This window comes from Gavia stellata, chromosome 12, assembly GCF_030936135.1.
Source record: "Gavia stellata isolate bGavSte3 chromosome 12, bGavSte3.hap2, whole genome shotgun sequence".
Taxonomy (NCBI): domain Eukaryota; kingdom Metazoa; phylum Chordata; class Aves; order Gaviiformes; family Gaviidae; genus Gavia; species Gavia stellata.
In genome coordinates, this window is record NC_082605.1 from 11,511,002 (window position 1) to 11,530,974 (window position 19,973).

At 41.0% G+C, this 19,973-nt stretch overlaps 1 protein-coding gene across 18 annotated transcripts in view; it reads left to right on the plus strand.

Moving 5' to 3' along the window:
* Window positions 1–11,623, plus strand: part of SLMAP (sarcolemma associated protein) — a 92,018-nt gene extending 80,395 nt beyond the window's left edge. For 10 of the 18 annotated variants that reach the window (XM_059823324.1, XM_059823321.1, XM_059823322.1 and 7 more), the window contains 2 exons: window positions 178–312; window positions 4,989–11,623. In XM_059823324.1, the coding sequence (XP_059679307.1) occupies window positions 178–312; window positions 4,989–5,078 (225 nt within the window). In that variant the 3' untranslated portion in view covers window positions 5,079–11,623. Of the gene's footprint in view, window positions 1–177; window positions 313–3,858; window positions 3,949–4,988 lie in introns of all 18 variants that reach the window. The other 8 variants (XM_059823323.1, XM_059823333.1, XM_059823327.1 and 5 more) reach the window with 1 other exon arrangement.
* Window positions 11,624–19,973: the final 8,350 nt, after the last annotated feature.

The window sequence follows — 19,973 nt, forward strand, 5'->3', positions numbered from 1 at the left end:
TAGAAAAAAAGAAAATCTAAATTAAGATTTTTCTACGCTGCTTTTATGAAAAGAGAGCGTACTGATCCAAGGCGAGTTACGCTAGGCAGGTGACAGGAAAGGAAACTGTGTGCTAAGCAAATGTAAGCATGTATTGGGTGTCCAGGGGTCTGCAGACTGTTCTCTCTTTGTCTTTAGTATGAAAGAACACAGACTGTGCTCTCAGAGCTGAAGGCGAAGTATGAGATGGCTGAACAAGAAAATCAGTCACTCACAGAAGAGCTCAAACAATGTAAAGAAAATCTGAAGCTGCTACAAGAAAAAGGAAACAACGTAAGTCTGTACAAAACATGTGGGGAAGTAGGGTTATGACAGTGGCAATTTTGAGGGAGTATGTAAGTGTCAAATAGAAAAGGACGGACTTAAAAAAAAAAAAAGCTGTGTACCGTATTATATGCAAAATTCCATTTTGGTACTACCTGTGCAAATTTGCAGGTCATTACACTGTTACAATTATGCATGCAAGTTAAATTTACAGTTGTGTGACAGTTTTAAATATAGCTTTAGATATCTGCTCTCTTGACAACATCTGGCTTAAATACTAGTGAACCAGAACTTCAAACTTTTTTGCTTAAGAAGCAAAACTTCTTAATTTCAGAGAAATGATATGTGAGTAAAAGCTGAGAAACCTGTATCCAAATGAACTAAGCAACCTTTTTCAAGATGCTTTTATTTTATTAGTGTTTATTACAATGGATGTTCCCTCCTTATTCTTGCTCATGCTTCTTAACAGTGGTTATCCCTGATCGGCTCATGCTTTACACAGTGCAGTTGAACTGTCCTTTCTATTCACTAATGAAAATACGCTTTTCTATTGCAATTAATTTCAGCGATTGTATCATTAGAATTGAGTTTACAGCTAGGGACAACTTTATTTTTTATACTGAGACTTCTGAAATCCTCCAGATGTAAGGGTGTGGCAGACACGTTACAAGGTGGTCATAGCCTTATTTTGGATACCTTAATGCCCTGGGATGGCTGGTTTATTGTCTTCCTGTACTGCTTCTGTAATCAGTGCAGGGTGAACAACTCCTGTAGTGAACAGTACAAAACAGGAGCATAATGGATGCTGTGTAATAGCCTTTTAGAAAACTGTTTATCTGACTATGAAGCAAGTTTTACAGGTACCATACTTTAAAATCAGCTGGCTGGTAGATGCCCAAAGTTTATATGAATACTCTTGCCATAGCCAATTACTGAATGTAAATCTCTAACATAGTAGAGCTGTCAAAGATGTAAAGAATTCAAAGCCCTTCTCACTTTTTTCAGCCATATGTTCAGGAATATGATGTTACAATTCTTGTGGAACCTGCTTCCCACTTAGAATTCTTCTGCAATGCTCAGATAATACTGAGTTACTAAAGTAGGCAGAATTCAAAAACAATCAACCAAAAAATTCCCATTCTAGTAGAAGATAACACACTGAATAAATAATTGTGAATGTGATATTTTCTGCTTTGTTAAAAATATTAATCTCAGGGTTAAAATGATCAGTGGAAAAAGGGGGATGGTAGAGGGAAGAAATACTTTTAAGGGGAATTGGAGCACCTGATGAAAGTGGAAAAGCTTGCAAGGTAAGGGAAATTTTAGGAGGAACTTGAGGTGAGTATTTAAATGAAATCAGGAACCCCAGCAGTTGCCAAAATCTGCTTCCAGAGAAGGAGTTAGTTACGACAGTTGAAACCTGGATGTCAGGGTATGATGAAGAGCATCCAACCATATAAGGACTTGCAGGGCAAGCTTGCTCTTCAAGCAAGCATTACTCACAATCAGGAATGTGAAGTATATTTATCTTGTGGATTATTTGAAGCATCACGGATACTGGGCTGAGTTCCAAGGTCAAATTTTTCAAGTACCATTGTCCCCTTATGCTGGAATCATTATCTGCTACTTCATTTCTGAGGACAGTGCCCCACAGAAAGTGACTTCCCACTGTGGGATTTGTTCCTTTTTGCAGCCCATCTGTATCTGAGTTTGCATATCTTCGCATTCTAATACAAGATGCACACTTTTAATGAAGCACGTAGTTAAATGCTCGTCAACAATAAGGAGATTTGTTATAGATTGATAAGTTTGTGAGGGGGGGAATTTAATTGTTTGGAGGCAATTTCATTTAACATGGTGGATGTTTATCATCTGTTTCATTCGCCCAGATGCCACAGCCACGAATGCGTATAACTTTAAAAAAAAAATATTAAATTATAAAAAAAAAATCCCTAGAATTGCTCAGTGAACTAACAAATGTTAGAAAAGACAAGGCTTCTGTACTCCATTTGGGCTATCATTTAAATATTAAGTTTTTATACTTAAGTTTTGCTTTAAAAAAAAAATATGCTGTGTTCTGAAACGCTTAGCAGTGTGGTGTACTACTTGTGCTTGCATGCTTGTAGTCACTGATTATTTCCTGATGCGCTTGATATGACAGATTTGTTTATGTGAATGGTTTGAGAACATTAGCTGCTCTGGTTGACTTAAACTTCTGGCACTTTTTTGAACACTGCTGTGATTATTTCTACCAACGTGCTTTTTGTGGGAAGGTGACACTCTGATTTGTGGCACCAATGACACAAAAATAATCCTGCATGAAAATGACTTTGATAGTTACACATAATTTGTCTATTAAATATTTGCCTTGATTAAAAAAAAACTGAATTGAATGGCAGAGACTAGAATACCTTCTAAGATTCCTGTTCTGAACCATATGGAGGTTCTATGTTTAAGTGACTTCTACGAATTCATAACAGGATGAGATTTTATTTATGAATCACAATGTTTTAGAAAGTCTTCAAACATGAATTTATTATTTATTTGACTGAACAAAATCAAGGTGGCTTCAGCACAAAAAAGTTCTTAAGGAAATATTTAGCATGGTTTGAACTTAACCTCTGTGTGTCTGTGTGTGTGCACGAATATATACGCTAGGATACAGAAAAAGCAGGTGTCTTCCAAGGACAGCTTAAAAAGAAATTAGGTCCTTTTTTGCTTTTAATTTGTCATATTAAGGATAGAGGCTGTCCCTCCAGAATGTGAAGTAAAGTAGTTTACGGTTAGTTGAACGTATCTGAGAAAACGTGTAGGTGGTTCTAATGAGGCCATAAGCTAAACGAACCCTGCAATCTTGCCAGCTAGTAGTTTGGCCCAGCCGCAACATTTGACCGATTTTCAGAATTGCATTTGGTCACAAGGCTGATGGCCTGCCAGAGATGCTGATCTTTGCGGTATCTCTAAAAGAAATGTACTTCCCTGCTTTGTAGTAACAGTATTGATTGGACAGTCATGTTACAATCTCATGGCAATGTTTGAACTACCAGGTTTGCCTGTGGACATAGTTGTAATTGATTCACTAATGGAGGAAAAAGATTGTATTTCCTGGAGGCTGGTGATGGAAAATGGGAAAGGCTAACTTGCAAGGAACGAAGAAGCAGCTGAAAAATTCATTATCTGGTGTGAGTCTTTCTGCCTTAAGAAATCCAGATGGGATTTCCTATGACTTGAAAAAACTAAAACCAACTATAAATAAGATACAGGCAAATCAGTTTAAGATTTGTATTGGTTTTAAGTGCTAAATTCCAAGTTGTGACAAGAGGTTTCTTAGAACATTTTCTGCTTACTTCCCTTTATTTTTAAACATCCCTGTTCATTTGAGTAGAATGGTGTACTAACTTTGTATACCAGATTAGATAATGCTGTATTGTGTTAGATGTCTTTAATACATTCAATTAAAACGGAACTCACTGACTTATTTTCCCCTCTCTAAATCATCTTTACCTGGTTGATTTATAGCACAAAGTGATTTTTAATATCCCTTCCCTTCTTTAGCCTTCCATATTACAACCCGTCCCAGCCGTATTCATCGGCCTAATCCTGGCTTTCCTGTATTGGTGTTACGGCCCATTGTGGTAGCGAAAGGTACAAGCACTACTGTTCAGTCAATGTATGTTTGTCCCTCTCACCTGTGTGTGCCATTTCTGTATGAGATGCATGGTGAAATGCTCACAGGTATTTCTTTACCTGAAGCAAACCCTTCATTTAATATGCCATTCTGTTGATACTGACAAGCTAAGCAATCAACTGATCATTTAACATCTGTGTGATTTCTTTAATTCTAACAACAAATTTCATTCTAAGTGGTTCTGAATGTGCCTCTTCTAACTTGGTCTCAGTTTGTCTTTAGCAAATGGGCTACCTTTTGCACAATGCTGCGATACTAAGGTCTCTAAGAAAACTTAATTGCTTAATTAACTGTGAAAAATGAAGAGTTTGCCTCTAAATAATAATAAAAATCAACAAGCTTTGGTTCCTATTTATGGACTAAGAAATTCCTCTCTGGCTCTAAACACTTCGATTTTTCTCACTATTGCTATGAAGAAGACTGAAAAAAAGACAAGATGAGAAATAGGTGGTTGGTTTGTATTCTGAACTCTCAGCTTGCATTTTCTCTAATGTCTCTCAGTGTGTCCTCCTCTTAAAATGCTGTTGTTGTCATGAAAAGTTGTGACAGTCCGTTAGAAACAATGTTGTTAGGATCTGCTGCAAACTAACGTCATAGAACTGGATTTAAACATTCAAAAGCTAAGCTAAAGATGCCAGTACTGCATAAACTTGTGTCTAGAGATTACTTGGCACAAGCAATATTTTGAACATCTTAAGCCCTCGCATGTTTAATAGCAGATTTCTTTGAGGTGCAAGCGGTAATGAAGCTGGAAATACGGCAATGCCAAAAGTTCTCCTGGTGATCTTCAGTCACGAAGAGTTGTGGAGTTCCCTTTGCTAGAGAAACACGGTTTACTGTGGTGTTTTAAGTCAGGACTAGTCTGCAGTAGGGCTCATGGGTAACATTTTAGTGATGCCTATCAACAGGTACTCAAGACTTTCAGGAACCACGGGGTAAACTGATTAGTATGAATTAGAACAAATATGATATTGATTTTTTTTTTCTCTCCACACAGAGACAATGGCCTTGGATGCCTGTGATGGCAGCTTTGGTTGCTGTAACAGCCGTGGTGCTGTACCCAGGCCTAACCAGAGCTTCTCCATGAGAACTGTTGTTGAATCCAAACACCGTCCTCCCTTTAGAAGCTGGCAACATTCATATACTGAGGGAAAACAGATTAATTCTCTTCCTTTTTACCTCTTAATACAGCACAGATCTGCGTGAGAACAGCAGTAGGGTCATTTGCTTTAAACTGTATAAAATGTATCTGTCTATAAAGAGGGAATAAAATTGTGATTCATCATACTGTGAGCAATACTTTTGCTTACAATTTCATGCAAGTTTTAAATTAGTATGTTGGGATTCTGAATACTATAATGGTGGCCTAAAGTAGGCTTCTTGGTACCAAATTATTTATAATGGCTAGGGTTGTGGACACTTACTTTAGAATCTGATTGCCAGATTTAAAATAAAAACACATTTCTGATTTGGACACCCAAGCCAAGTAATCGTGCAGATACTTGGAAAACAGATGCAGTGTGCTCAGTGCCTTTCAGTACCCCCTTTTTTAAAAAAAAAAAAAAAAAAAAACAAAACGAAACAAAAAAAACACCCCAAAAAACTAGTATACCATTTTACTTGCTGTTAGTCACTGAGCTGTTGGGAACAAGACCTAAGAAAACTTCTCTTACCACGCCTTTTGAAGGAAGCATCTTTTCTTTGATAAGGATTGCTTTATTAATGATTTTTGGGAATAAACAAAATTCATATCCAGCCTTAAAGAGATAGAGATATTGATGGTGAACATCAGCCTAGAGTATTTAGTGTGCGCGTGTGTGAGTGTAAGCATGTGTGTGTTCTTGAGTGAACTAAGGTATTTCTGGGAGCAAGTACTTGGTCATTTGATGGACATAGTGCAGTGATTCAACTTAACTTACGTTAACTTTAGTTTGAATGTAATTTATTAAATTTCATATATTTAAAGAGATGCGTTCTTTAAAAGTATGAATACTTTTTCACATATCACATGTTATCAATTTATTTTTTCAGTCATTTGATACTTTCTGACTTGAGCTGGAGAAGCTCTTTAGATAAGCTTTTGTTGATGTAACTTTATTAAGAGAACTGCTACAATACGTCTGTGATTAGCTGAAAAATCTATGATACGTAAAATACTACAAAATTGGAATCATATACCTGATGAAGTATTGTCAGGTGAAGATGATTTTAATTTGGTAGTAAAATTTTATGCATCCTCATTACATGGCTGTAAGTATGATGCAGTGGTCCCCATTACAAAGTTTATTTTCCTTATCTAAATACTATAACTATTGCTATTTGCTGACTTTTGGTGGGAATCACTGTAGTTAGTGCTGAATTAAATGTAGACTGTAGTTGTCTTGTTCAGCTCAACAGTTCTGTCAAAAAAGTTTATTAAAGACTTAAATAATATGCTAAACAATGGTCAAGTAAAATGGCTCTGCTAAAGGAAATTTCAAAATAGGGAGGTAATCTCAGCAATTCAATTGGCTTTAAAGAATGTTATGGCAATCGACAGATAGTTTAAGTATTTAAATAGAAATTTAGTATATAATTTACTTTGTGAGGTTTTAAGGGTCATTGTCCTTTAATTAAAGGTTCTATCTTAAATTACATGGGATTTGCTAATGGGAGGATTATTAGTTGGAAAAAATAGTCCACAAGTGACTTGTAGAAAATAAATATTGTCATTTAGTTCATTCATTTCATCCTTTTCAGTTGCAGGAAGCCACCCAACCACAGAACACTCGTATGCCAGTGGTACTTAGTACCTCTTGTATATAGGTTATTGCAAATATTGTTCTGAAATGCTTAACTTCAGAATTACATTTTTTAAAGTAAATAATTGTTTTAAATCTATTTTGTAAAGATATAAAAATACAATAGAATTTCTGGAGTACAGATTAAACTATTTGCACTAACACACGTGATGTGCATGATTTAATAAAATAACTTTACTCTCCCTATGCATGTTTGAGTTGAATGTCATTTGAAAACAAAATATTCATGCTAAGTTTCTTTTGCGCTAGATATTGCCACAGTTACTAGGCACAATGTCTGCAGCATGTCCAGTAATAGCAGAAGACCTTTTTTTTTACCTTGTATTTCACATTGGCACTGGTTTAAGTTTTTGTCTGGCTGATCTCTCTCCTCTCCGTGGTTTTTGGAAAGAACGGGGGGAGGAGAGAGCCGTGGCAGGCTTGGGAGCATATTGCCATGGTGTGGGGGGGACAAGTGTCACAGCTGAAGGGTGGATTGAGCCTGTGGCAGGGGTTGTGAGATTGGAGTAGCAGTGGCCACAGGTAGCAGGGCAATAGTGGAAAGCCCTTCTAGGGGGAAGGAGGCTGATGATGCCTCCTCTCTTCTTTAGCATCTTGAGCTCCCAGTTTGTCCCTCTTTCAGCTACCGTTTTCTTTTGCAATGGATTCTGTTCCCTCCTTCCTGAGGGTAGCATGTAGACATGGTGTGAGGAGGTGGAGTGGAGCCTGGTGGAGCAGGGGTCCCTCCTGGCTGGGGCGGGGAAGGTGCTGAGCTCCCTGGGACCAACCTCGGTGCGGGTCTGCGCTGCCAGTTGGTGCCCCATACTGAGCAACGCTGCCTGTGGCAAGTTTGTTCTTGTATTAAAGACAAATGCTGTGTTTTCAGAAATCTTTAGAGCATCAGAGAGCTGAAATTTCAAGACCCAACATGGTTGTGTTAAAGGAGAAAGATTTTTAATTTAATTATGTGCATGTGTGCATAATTATATTATATACACAGGTGCATAGTACACATTGCATGGGGGTTTGTGCTTACAAGTATACCTGTGGTTCCCTAATAACAGTGCCTTTCCCAGGGGTTCTTGACATTTGCATGTTCGAAATTATCAGGAATGAGCTAAAATGCACAGTTCACTCTTTCGTTGTGAGAATCCCTGGAGAAGGATTGGATAACTGGGAAATTGCTGTTCTTCAGTGCTTTGATACTAAAGCAGCGAGTGGAGTTATTTTGCAAGCACTCTATGCACAGACCTCTCTGGTTTTTTGTTGTGTTTGTTTATAGTAAATGTGTGTGCTCTTTTACATTCGTATTGAGGTTCTTTCTTTTTAGTTGTGAGGCTTGATTAGCTAAGCCTTGGAGTTACTGTAACAAGAGCAGCTTTTCACAAATGTGTAAGATGCTCTAAGTCTACTTCTAAAATAAGTGCTCTGAGCTTGCACTGAGTTTGAGGTTTTAAAAAGGTTCCACATACTAGAAAAATTAGTCTGAGATTTGTTTTATCAATTGCTAGTGCAATTTGGAAGATTTAATATAATAAAACATCTGAACACTTCTTCAGTTTTGTCCTGGTGTCCTGACTGAGGCACCTTTTCTTTAAAGTCTAAAAGAATTCTGCCTACATGGGGACTACAACAGCAGGCCTTTTATTTAAAAACATAAATATACAATAAGTAAAAAATATAGTGTAATTTTCCTGTTGCTTGTGGCTCAATTAAATGCGTTCTTCCAGAGTCTTAACCTCATCCTTCTTGCAGAGTCTCTGGATTTGTCGGTGCTAAACAGGGAATTGTGAGCCTGCGCGATAACATTGCAAAGTTTTCTCATAAAACAGTCTTGGTGAGATGTAGTATCAAATGACTGATGGCTGAAGCAACGGTGATCATCTGTGCACGTATTTTGGGGGTATATTCCTAAGTTATTTTTCTAATCAAGTTTTCTGAAATGTTATCTGTTCAAATTTTCAGTGTGCTTTACATAAGATTTGGAATGTTTCCTGCTATAATCTGTAGGGTTCTGCCACTTGCAAGAATCATTTCTTCAGCTTGAATCTTCTCTGTGACAAATCCGCTGCTGAGACTCATTCCACCAGCAGCATCTGAGTGCTTTAGAAGACCAGGTCGCCACAATGGCTTTTGGGAAGCCACTGTAGTTTGCACTAGCTCTGCAACTGGGGCTGGCTGCTTTCCACCAGGGGCCTTTTTTCCCTTTGGCTTTTCAGCCACCATCAGTATTTCATTAGCAAGTGTCTCAAGATTCTGAGTCTCTGTTAGTATAGCAGTTGGGCATATGAAAGAATTAGAAGCAATATTCTCTCCCTCTGTCTCTCAAGCATATACCTCTAGATCTGAAGAGTGACTGCTTCCAGCAAACAGCTGCGTTGAATTCCTCAGATCCATCTGATTACTCACCCCGTCCTTCTTTGCATGTGCTTCTGGACACAGAATTCCTTTCTTTCTCCTCTGGTGGGGAACTGGCCTGCAGTATGGGTCTCCCAGCTCTTCCTGCCTTCCTGGGTTTTTAGTTTGTGCCAACTCATTCAAATTAGTGAGCAAAGGTTTGCCCCCAGAGCCAGGTTCTTCTGCTTGGAGAGAGGGTTGCACCACTACTGCTTTAAAAACGGTGGGCGCTACCAGTATTGGACTAAAGGCTCCCAGAAGTAGAAGGCAAATTAGGAACTGAAACGAAGGTTTCGGTGGTAAGGGCCATCAGAGGCTCACCTTTCCATTTGTTGGTAAAGGTAGAGGGAACTCCTATCTGATTGCTTTCCTGGATATCACTGTCATAAAACTTCACCGACTGATTTCAACATCAGAAGCATAATGTCAAGAAGTTAAGCATGTATTTTAGGAAAAAAAGAAGTCTTGCTTTAAGAACTTCAAAAAAAGAATCAGTCACCTCTGTAGGTAAGTTACTTGAGCAACTACTGTCCTCTCAAAAAAAAAAAACCCAAAACAAAACCCTGTGTTTGAGTTCATCTCGCTTTGGCTCCCAACCATTGGGTTTCAGTATCTCTCTCTTGGAGGATGTTCTACTACTGCAAATGTTGTCCTGATCCAGGGATTTGACCTTCCAAATCTTACCTTATATGTAATACCTTCCAATCTTTCTTTATATGAATGGATTTAATTTCTTAATTTTTTTCTTCATCCCTCTAGTTTTTGTTGTCAGCTTTTTAAACTATTTCTAATTTTTTGAATGTTCTTTTTTGAAGAGTAGATGCCAGAACAGAACATGTCCTTACGGTAATGATCTTACTAACATCATATAAATAGATATTAAGCTTTATATCCTGCTCTGCTATTCCTATTTGGCTGTCTACCAGAACCCTTTTGGGGACTTGCTGACTTGTAGCGTTTGGATTTTAATCTTGTGAGTCAAATCTGTGCATTCCTTACATCACCTCAGCCCCGTGGTATCTGACTTTGCAATATTGTTCAGTATAAACCACTGTAGGCAAGCAGTCCAAGGCAGCAACCTGTTCCCATTACTGTTCAGCACTTAATCAATGGTTTGGTTTTTTCCCCTTCAGGTTTTAATAGGGATGACTACTGAAGCTTTTCTGGATTATTGATCATACACTGAATGGTAGTGAGCCAAAACCAGATCCCTGCGGGACAGTAGGGAAAACATTCATAGAATAATTCCTTCACTTAGTTTTTGCAATCTGTCAGATAGTTTTTCATCTGGATTATTAGTTACAATGATAGTAGTGTAGTGATCACTTGTATAGGAATGTCAAATGATTTACAGAAGTCTTGGTTTAATAGCACCAATACTTATTCACATTTTTTTTAAAACTTCAAAATTTCACTTTTATAAATGCTTTTACAGGCATGAATTATTCTACATTGTTGAATTCTGTACTGATTGCTTCCCATAGATTACTCTGTGATTTGCTTAGATCTTAAGGTGAAGCAAAACCAGGCCTTTTCCCAAGACCATACATTTTTCTCTCTTCCCTCAGCCCCATTATGTTGTTGCCTGTTACTGCCGCTTCCTTCTATAAGGCATTTCTGATTCTAAATTATTGATGTGACTATGTTTAAATTTTTCAGTCTACTCAGTTTGGGTCAGCATTATTCCCAGTGCTGGAAATGTAACACTTCTAACACACTGAGGGGGTGTGTGCATGTGTATACATTGCTGTTCTGAGATTGTGCTTGCATGTGGTAAAATAGATCATGATTACTTGGCATTTAGCAACCGTGAGAATGGAGGTGTAATTGAGATTCTCAATTAAATAATTCTCAGCTATGGGAATGGAGATGTTCGTATGGAGATACATTTTCTTATGGTGTCAAGTGATACAGTGAAAATGTGGATGTGCTTCCAAGCATGTAATCTCTTCATTTTATCTGATGATGATGGACAAAGCTTAGTTTAAACTAAAAGTAACTTTTTCTTATCGGATCATATCAATCAGTAACTTGAGAGAAAAGGGTTAAGTGATCAATTCATTCTGTTCTACTGGAATAAAATTTATCCAAAGGCTAGCCCAGATTTGTTTCGATACCCTCTGTTAGGAAATTGGTTTGTGGGTTTTTTTTGAAACACCACACACGTACTATGAGTGGTAAAGTACTGCCTTCAGTATAGAATGGATTTATTGTTTTAATTTTTTCATGCTAGATCATTTATGAAGTTTATGTTCTATTTATAGTTCTTGTAAGGAGTTCTTGCTCTGGAAAATACTTTTAATGGGTATGTCATCAGCTTTGATGTGACAAAACTACTTGTCTTGAATAATATAGTGGCTCCTATTTAAAAATGTTCCAAATATGCAATATGTCTTTTGGGATGAATAAATGGTGAAAATTACGAGAATAAATTTACAACACAACAGAAAGCTGATTTGTATTGTACATAGTCTTTTATTCAGCCTAACTCCAAATTTCAGCGGTCCTCAATATTCTAATAACCTGCCACACTCTGTTTTATTGCCGTAGAAGACAAGTTACTAGTTAATGAAATCAACTAAAACTTACTTTGACATTGGAATCTATTTACCTGTTTACTCTGTACAAATAGGGTTCACAACCAAATGACCTGTCCTGCTCCGTGTGATGTGATAAAGCAGTGCTCCAACAGCTCTGCATGCAAACCCAGGGAGAGAAGTGCGGGAACACGGGGTATGAGCGTAACCTCGGTTTGTACAAGAGTTCCGTGTTTTCTAGTGACCAGACACCCTCAGGGTATCATTCACAGATCATCCTTTAAGAAGACCAACAATCCTACAGTCTTTAACCTGCACTGTAAATCAGATACAATTCTGGAGCTCTGCTTCAGTGCTGACTCAGGAGAAGGACATTCACTGAGTCACTTATGTAGTTTTCAGCAAGTTCGAGCAGTTTGTGGAAGGGAAATGTCCTCCCTGTTTGTTGTGTGGTTTGGATCCACCCCAGGGTGTAATTTAAGTAAGCGTGGTTCCATTCTAGGCTGTGGTAAGTCTTGGTGTCAGAGCCTAGGTAACTTGCCTCTTCTGTTTCTCTGTTTAGAAAGTTAAAATCAGAGTTAACATTAAAACATTCTACCAGATGCATTAGATGTTTGGGTTTTTTGGAGAGGGGAAAAAAAAAAAAAGACAAAAGTGTTAAATACGTCTGTCTAGCTGCTCTTCATGGGATGCTGTTGGTAGCTGAGATCACACCTAACATCTACCATTAACTTTGTCTCGAAGTTACTGTCTCCATCTTCCAAATACTGGCACAGAGCACTTTCTCTTAGACAGAGAGACAAACACTGAATTAGTTTATTTCTGTGTAATACTAAAAGTGAAAACTGGTGAGCAAAAAGGTTTGCTCATTCTTAAAGATTCAGTATCAGTATTACAGGCTGGTTAGGTGGGATATTAAAGGTGGTTTGTTTTCTGTTGTTTGTGTAGCAGTCACAGTTGATCAGCAGTTTTTCTGTTGCAGACCTTGACTGTAATCCAGCTGTAGCTGGGCATTGTAATAGACATTTATTGCTCAGTTTTTTCCACTTCATAGTTATTGTAATGGCATGTAAGTGAAAATGTAGCCTCCAGCAACTTCACAGTGATTTTTTTAATTGCACTTGCAGACTTGGGTTGGCCAGGTGTTGGTGTGTCTGTGCTGCATGTTGCAGCAATTGTACATCCTTCCTCTGCAGACTTCTCTGAATTGTCATTCTTCCTTAGCTGCCAATACTTTCAAATTTAAAGGGCGCTCATCCATCTGTTTAAATAGTAAATTTGAAGTTGCTGCCATGGTGCACCTGCAGGGTAGTATCATATTTATACATTCCTTAATTATGTCCCAGCCAATAACAAATTATTAACAATTTCCCTTACTATACGTGAAAGACTCCTTATGCAGTGAGCGAGGGTGTTCCTTAGCACATCCATGCCCCTGGTCAGGAAGAGACTTAGACAAATAGCAAAAAAATCTTTGTTGACTTACATGGTGTTTCTCATTTCAAATCTAGAGAGAGTGGTAAAAAAATTATTTGCCCCAAACTGATGCTTCCCCCAGTAATTAAGAAACAAATACTGGAATAATTCCAGCAGAACGAGTGCTTCTGGGATATTTCTTTGGTCAGAACTGAATTGTTTTGTCAGATATGTAGAATGTTGCATCTGCTTGGAATGTGGGTCTGCTGGGCATCTTTGCTACTGACCGCCCTTAGACATGCAAGGGAATTCATCGGTGAAGCCTTTGATGTAATGTATACCAAGATGGAAGATGAGACTGCTGTGCTGGCAGAGATCTTTCTCAACTGAGGCACCTCAGTTCTACTCATATGCACATGGACTCATGTAACAGTGCTGTTCATTTAACGTGAATGGTTTCCAGTTTCCATGAAATAACATTTCACTGGAGATTATTAGAACACGGTAAGTTTTTATTCTAAAATAAAGAACAATAATTGGGTATTTAGTCATCTTCTGCAGTTGTATGGGTTAACTTTTTAATTTCTTGGGCTGTAAGTAGGGCTTTGGCTAGATCTGCCGGCTCAGATACTTCATCAGAAAACTGCTATGTTACTCTTTAGATTTGAGCACATATTGGAGATCTTCAGTTCTTTTGGTCGCGAAGATGTTGTGAAAATATAAAGTTATAAATGTTTAATGTGAAGGTTGCTTCCTGCAGCCTCTGAAGAGCAAGCTTGGACAGCAGTCTATCTGTCCTGAGGAGTATTACCATAGGTGTCCAGTGATCCAGGTGCGAGCAGCCATCTCCAAATGAGGAAGAGGATGATGACTCAGGGTAGAGTCACATCCTGTTAACACTGGTTAGGGACACCACCACTTCACCCTTCCTGCTTCTGACTAATGAAGCTGAAAAGAAGTAAAAAAAGGACCCTTGAAATGTGAAAAAGGGAAAGCCAGTCCTTCAGAGATCTATGGCTATCCAAATCTTGTATGCGGGTAGCTTACCTGTTCAAAAGCAGCTCAAGCTCAGCGCTGCATTTATGGAGGTCTTGGAGTCAAGTGGGTCGCTTTCCACTGGTCGTAGCTGTTGCTGCCCCATCATGGAGTGGCAGCTGTCTGCACACTCAGGCAGACATCATGGCCTTGCTTGCATCCAGCTCTCTGCACTCGCACAAGCCGAGATGATGATTCGCTGCGATGTGGGTTCTGGTGGGTTTGGAGAAGTGGGATCTAGGGTTGATTTCATTAAACATGATTACATCTACTCCAGCATGTGCAAGTGTCCAGAGTGGGAGAACTGAACCCCAGGAGTTAGCAGTACCCACGTCACCACGCTTTGAACGCTTGCCCATCAGTGGAAAGCGCTGTCTTGCTCTTGCATCTCAATATACTATGGTCTGCCTTGTGGGGCTGGCTTTCAGCTGGAGTCCAGCATTTACGTTAAGTGTATTTATGAAACTTTTTCTATTTTACAAGTACATGTCCCATGAGCCAGCAAAGCTGTGTGTTCGCATGGCTTCTTGAATCCAGCAAACACTGTAGCAGAAACAGTGCTGCAGCTCTGCCTGGTGTAGCAGAGCATTGCATAAAACTCAACTTACCAATGCAGTCTCTGAGCAGAATGAAGCTTTGTGCTTCTCAATACAGTTTTAATGGGATAGGTTCAGGTAAAACTAAAACTATTTCGAGCTTTTAAAATTCAGCATGTTGAAAGGGTGAAGTTGGAGCTGAGACGTGTGGTGTTTGCTGTGCACGCAGGTCTCCCTTGAGGTGTCTCTTAGTTTGCACGAGGGAGTTTAAAAAGCTTCCCTAAATGTATTGGCTGCCTCCCAGTAAGTTTTAAGCTGGCATTGAAGCTGGAAAGGATTTTTTTTCTTTTGTTTCTGTGCTGCATTGCTTATTGCACGCAAAACTGACTTTTAAGCAAGGAGCTTCTACTAACAGCTTGAGATGTCGAAACACAAATTTCAAATTCATTTCATCACACGTTTCATGATGGAAAATACTTCCCCTACAGCCTTCTGGAGGGATTCCTCACTGGTGGTTGCTGCTTCTGTTTTTCCTCAAATATGTCAGGCTATTTTTGCTGAAGTAAGTTACTTCTCATCTCCAGTGTGTAAAAGCCTTTGTGTCCATAGTTGTGTTGTCTCTAATGCAGCACCCCAGCAGCCCTGTGCTGTATGTGGGGTTGTTTTGGTTTCGTAGACAATAAGCTGCTGCCCTGGGCGATGTGGCCTGGCCCATGTCACCGTGAGGGGTGGCAGGAGCCTGCAGAGGAAGTTCCAGGTGTCTCGAGAGGAAGGAAATGGGGGGGAAACTGTGTGTTTGGGGGAGAGTTCCCACACGATGCAATGGAGAGGCATGGGGCAGGGGCGCATCGGGAAGGGAAGGGCAAAGTGAGCAGCTCTGGGAAGGATGCGGGTTTTACCTCAGAGGAGAAAAGTACTCTTCAGGCCTTGAGAGAGCGTCCCCGTCTTCTCTGTTCCTGCCTGCTGCCCCCACCCGCAGCCGGCATGGCGGTGGATAGCCGCGAGCCACCAGCTGCCCTGTGCAGGGAGGAGCTGGCCCTGCACGACTTGGCCTGCAGCGCGGTGGAAGGCGCTGGTTAACGCGCTGCGCGAGAGAGGGGCCTTAGAGACAACCTCTGCCTTCCGGCCCTATGCCTGAACCTCGTGGGAAGCCTGCTCCATTCTTTTCCCCTTCCTGGCATTGACCCGCGGGCCCGCTTGACCCGCGGCTTCCTCTCGCCTGCGCGAGGCCAGCACCTTCCACCGCCGCGAGAGCCGGCCCGCGGGCCTCCCTCTCCCCGAGCACAGGCGACTGCTGCTTTTTGCAACAACACAGAGACGACGTGGAGCTTCGCTTGCAGCGTTAAGCAGGTGAACAATAAAGAAAGTAGCTGCCAGTTACGTCCAGGGGGTTTTATTTAGAGACACCCTTCTAGTCACTGAAGTCTCCAGGAAGCAAAAACTCTTCTCTTAGCAAAAACTCTTCTCCTGGCAATCACTGCTGCTGGAAATGTTGTGGGGTAAGATTTGGTGGAGATCATCTTGCAGAGCAGAGATGTGTACGCTGCTGTGATGGCACTGTGCCACTGCAGGTGTGAGCACAGCCCTTGGTAACAGCAGGTCCGCTGGTCAAAGTGCCAGAACTTGTTGTAGGGCACAACGAAGGGCAGACCTGTGCCTGACTACGTCAGGAGAAGGTAAGATATGTGGACATCGTCTGCTGTAAGAAGAACGATGTTGGTGTCGGCACGTCCTCTGCGTGGTCTTAGTATTGCTTTGACTAAATCGTGTATTACGAGTGAGATGCCTTTGATGCATCTGTCGCCTCATTCATTGCCTCATCCGTGGAGCTTTGCTTAAGCCATCCCTATGACTAAGATAGACAAAGATTCTTTTGAAACTTCAAAGAATCTTTGTTCTAGTTTTGTTTTGTCTCTCTTGTATATAATAATGTACGTAATATATATGGAAAAAATTATCATCACTTAAATGTTTTGTTCTCTATACACATGCAAGTGGAAAATGCTTCATAGATACTTCCTACAATCCCGCGGATTCAGACAATGCAGTTCACAGTACTGTTTTAATCTATGTTTGATGTTAAATAAAATGAGAGAGTTTGTTAATTTTACCAGAAGCAGATGTCAAGTATAGCAGACTCAAAAAAAACCCACAAACCAACAAAGCCCCCCAAAACAAAAGAAAAAAAACCTTCAGGCAGCCCTCAGTGTGTGGCCTAAATGCAGCAGTCCTTTCGACTGGGCGGCCCCCAGCTGGGCTGCTAATTGGGCCCTGCTTTGCACCCGCCTTAGCCCTTGGGATTGTGTACACGGCTCAGAAGGAACCCCCATTACAAGGCACTATAATACTGAGTTGTTACGACGATGTATCTCTGTGGGCAGAAAAAGTCAGTTCACACCCTCTAAGTCCAAACTATAAGGTAAAAATAATCCCTTTCTATTCTCTCCTAAACAGAACTGCTCCTGGAAAGCAGAAACAAACCCTAGTAATTGCTCTATGTCCCTGGAGTCCTTAACAGAGCATCTGCAGACATGACAGGAACAAGACCTGCTACGGGATCCCTGCAGTTTTCAGCAATGGCAGAGATCGGTTCATGCATTACTGTTTAAGTGCTGTGTGTGTGCTCAGTGCTGTGGCATTACAAAGAAGATGACTTTATTTTCCTGCTGCAAAGAGGTTGAAATCTTAACATCCTGAACATATGGAAGGAGAGTTTTCTCTGACTGTCCAGTATCTCATAAAATGTAAGCTGGGGGGGGAGAGGGGAGGCCACGTGCATGCTCGGTATTCAAGAAAAAGCTATTTGTGCTTAGTATAATGGCAATGTTTTTCAGTTGCAGCTCTCCTGTGTGGAAGTTTAATCTCCCTAATATGGACAGAGTGAGAGCAATGCGAACTACATCACTTTTAACTTAGCCAGTTTTCTAAGAACAAGAGAGATATGTGTCAAGTATGTGTTTTGGGTCACTTTTGCACCTTTCTCGTCTTTCTATGTTTCTATTTATCCCCTGGCCAGTTCTTAACACTCTCCAACCTGGTAAGAAAGTTAACATGGTTACTAAACTTTAAGAAGGAAGAGACTGGTTTCCTGGATCTGAGCACTATTACCTTTATTAATATAAATAATGACGTCATCTTTTATTGAAAAACAGGAACCTTAAACAGTTATGGGAGAAAAAATTTCAGGAACAGTGTCCTTATCAGATATATGTGATTGATCTTCAAGTGTGCATATTTAAGAAAGATGCTGTGTCCTGAGCCAAATCAGCTCTGTGAATCTGACTTTACTCCATTTCAAATTTATTAGCAAAAATTATTCATTACTTTTTTCTTTTAAACTATGTGAAAACTGTTGCTTGCAGCCTGCTGGGGAATGCTATGCGAAGCACAGGCAGCTCTTTTGTCCTCTTCCAGCTTTCTCCAGAAATCTGGTTTTGCACTCCTCCAAAAGCCTTTTGTTAATGATGCCTGAACCATAAAGTAACGGTAACGACTGTCTCATTTCTGGGATTCAATGTGTTAGTCATTCCGAGTGGTGGTGTTCAGGGTACTGATGAACTGCCAGTAAAGCGCTTTGTTTCCTACTGGAGAAGTTTGCTGATGTCTATTAGAAAATATCGCCGCGTTCAGGTTCAGTCTCTTCTACATAACACAGCATGGAGGAAATGTGCATCCTTTTTGGCCAGAGCTGAAAAAGCAAAATGATACACCACAGTATGGCTGTAGTTGCTGCCAAGGGTGAACATCTGCTTTACAGCTTGTCATTCAGCTTTTGAAGATGTCCTGTAGGCAGCCAAGAGCACTGGTCTGGCTGGGTTCTTGCACCGGTTTTGTACCTGAACGGGAGGTAACTTGCTCGAAGGGGAAAGCCGCAGACTGGCAGGCTCCACCTCTGTGCAAGCTGCACGTTGGCAGCAACACACTGATCTGCCCGCTGCTTGCTGGAGAGAGAAAACCCTGTTTTCTCCTCACCTGGATTTTCTATGCCATATTTACTGAAAAGAATTGGTCCTGTAGTGAATTGCCATGAGGAAAGTAAACACATGCTCCCCATTTCCTAGCACCTGCCTTTGTGCAAGGACATGGTCTCAGTGTGCCTCTCTTCTCGCTGTCAGTAAGCAACTTCATTTGTGCTAGTCATGCGAGGACAGAAGACTGAAAGTTGTTTGGGTTTTTTTGTTTATTTGTTTTTAAAAAGTGGAAGAGTGTTTAGCAAACACTAGTGATTGTTTTCAGTGAGTTGTTTTCAAGCCTGGCCTCATGCCATGCGAACGGCCGGTGTTACAGCACTCCTGGGGAGGGCAGAGCCAGGAGAGCCTGGAGTGAGGCTCATTTATCCGTAAGCCCGTGCCTTCACCTTTTTCCCTTCCTGAAGTTCAGGAGAAAGCTTTTCTGCCACCCCCTGTGGCCCAGCCTCGGGGTCCTTCCCCTCGTCGACAGAGGACTTTGCTTGATGCTGTTAATGAGCAGGAGCCCTGTCTGCCGGGTAAGCTGTGCAGCGTAACTGTGCTGGCACACAAATGGGGGGTGCCATGTCCTAATATTCTCCAGCTGTGTCCTAAGCCTGTGTACCTGCTGTCCCCTCTGAACTGTTTTCTCAGTACATGAAGACAAATGTTGCATTATTCCAGGGGCAGAACAGCATTTCCCAAACCTTTCTTGCATAGTGGCTGTTGCCACTTCTCCCTGGCTTTAAGCCAGGGCTGGTTCAGCAAACTTTTGGGTCAGATTCCTGATTTCTCTCATCCGGTTGTTGCCTTTTCCCATTGCCGCTCGCAGTGCTGCCTAGCTGTCAGCCGGAGCGGGGGAAGCACTCATGGGCTGACCTGTCAGCATGGTGCCTGGCCCCGTGAAGGGCTCCGGTGCTGCCGAGGTGGTTTGGAGGAGGCCACCAACTTGCTTTTTATGGCTCCTGTCACGTTTCGCTTGCTCTGATGCCTGAGTCTCACTAAAACCTCAGGAAGACCACATCTGAAGATGTTCTGTCTTTTCAGCTCCCAGTGGAAGGGGTAACTCCCTGATGGCACCTCGTGTCTTATTTTGAGCGTACAAGTGTCTTCACCCTCATCCCAAAACAGCAGCTTTTATAAAAGCAGATGAGCCCAGCTGGCATGGGGGCAGAAGTGAGATGCTTTGGGGCATCTCACAAACATACGCCAGCTCCTCGCTGGGTCCACAGTTGTCTGTCTTACAGCAGTGCCCCAAACAAGTCCTCCCCAGAGGGCTCAGCGTGCCCCTCCATCGGCGTGGGTGTGCCCAGGGCTGGTGTCCTGGCTGACAT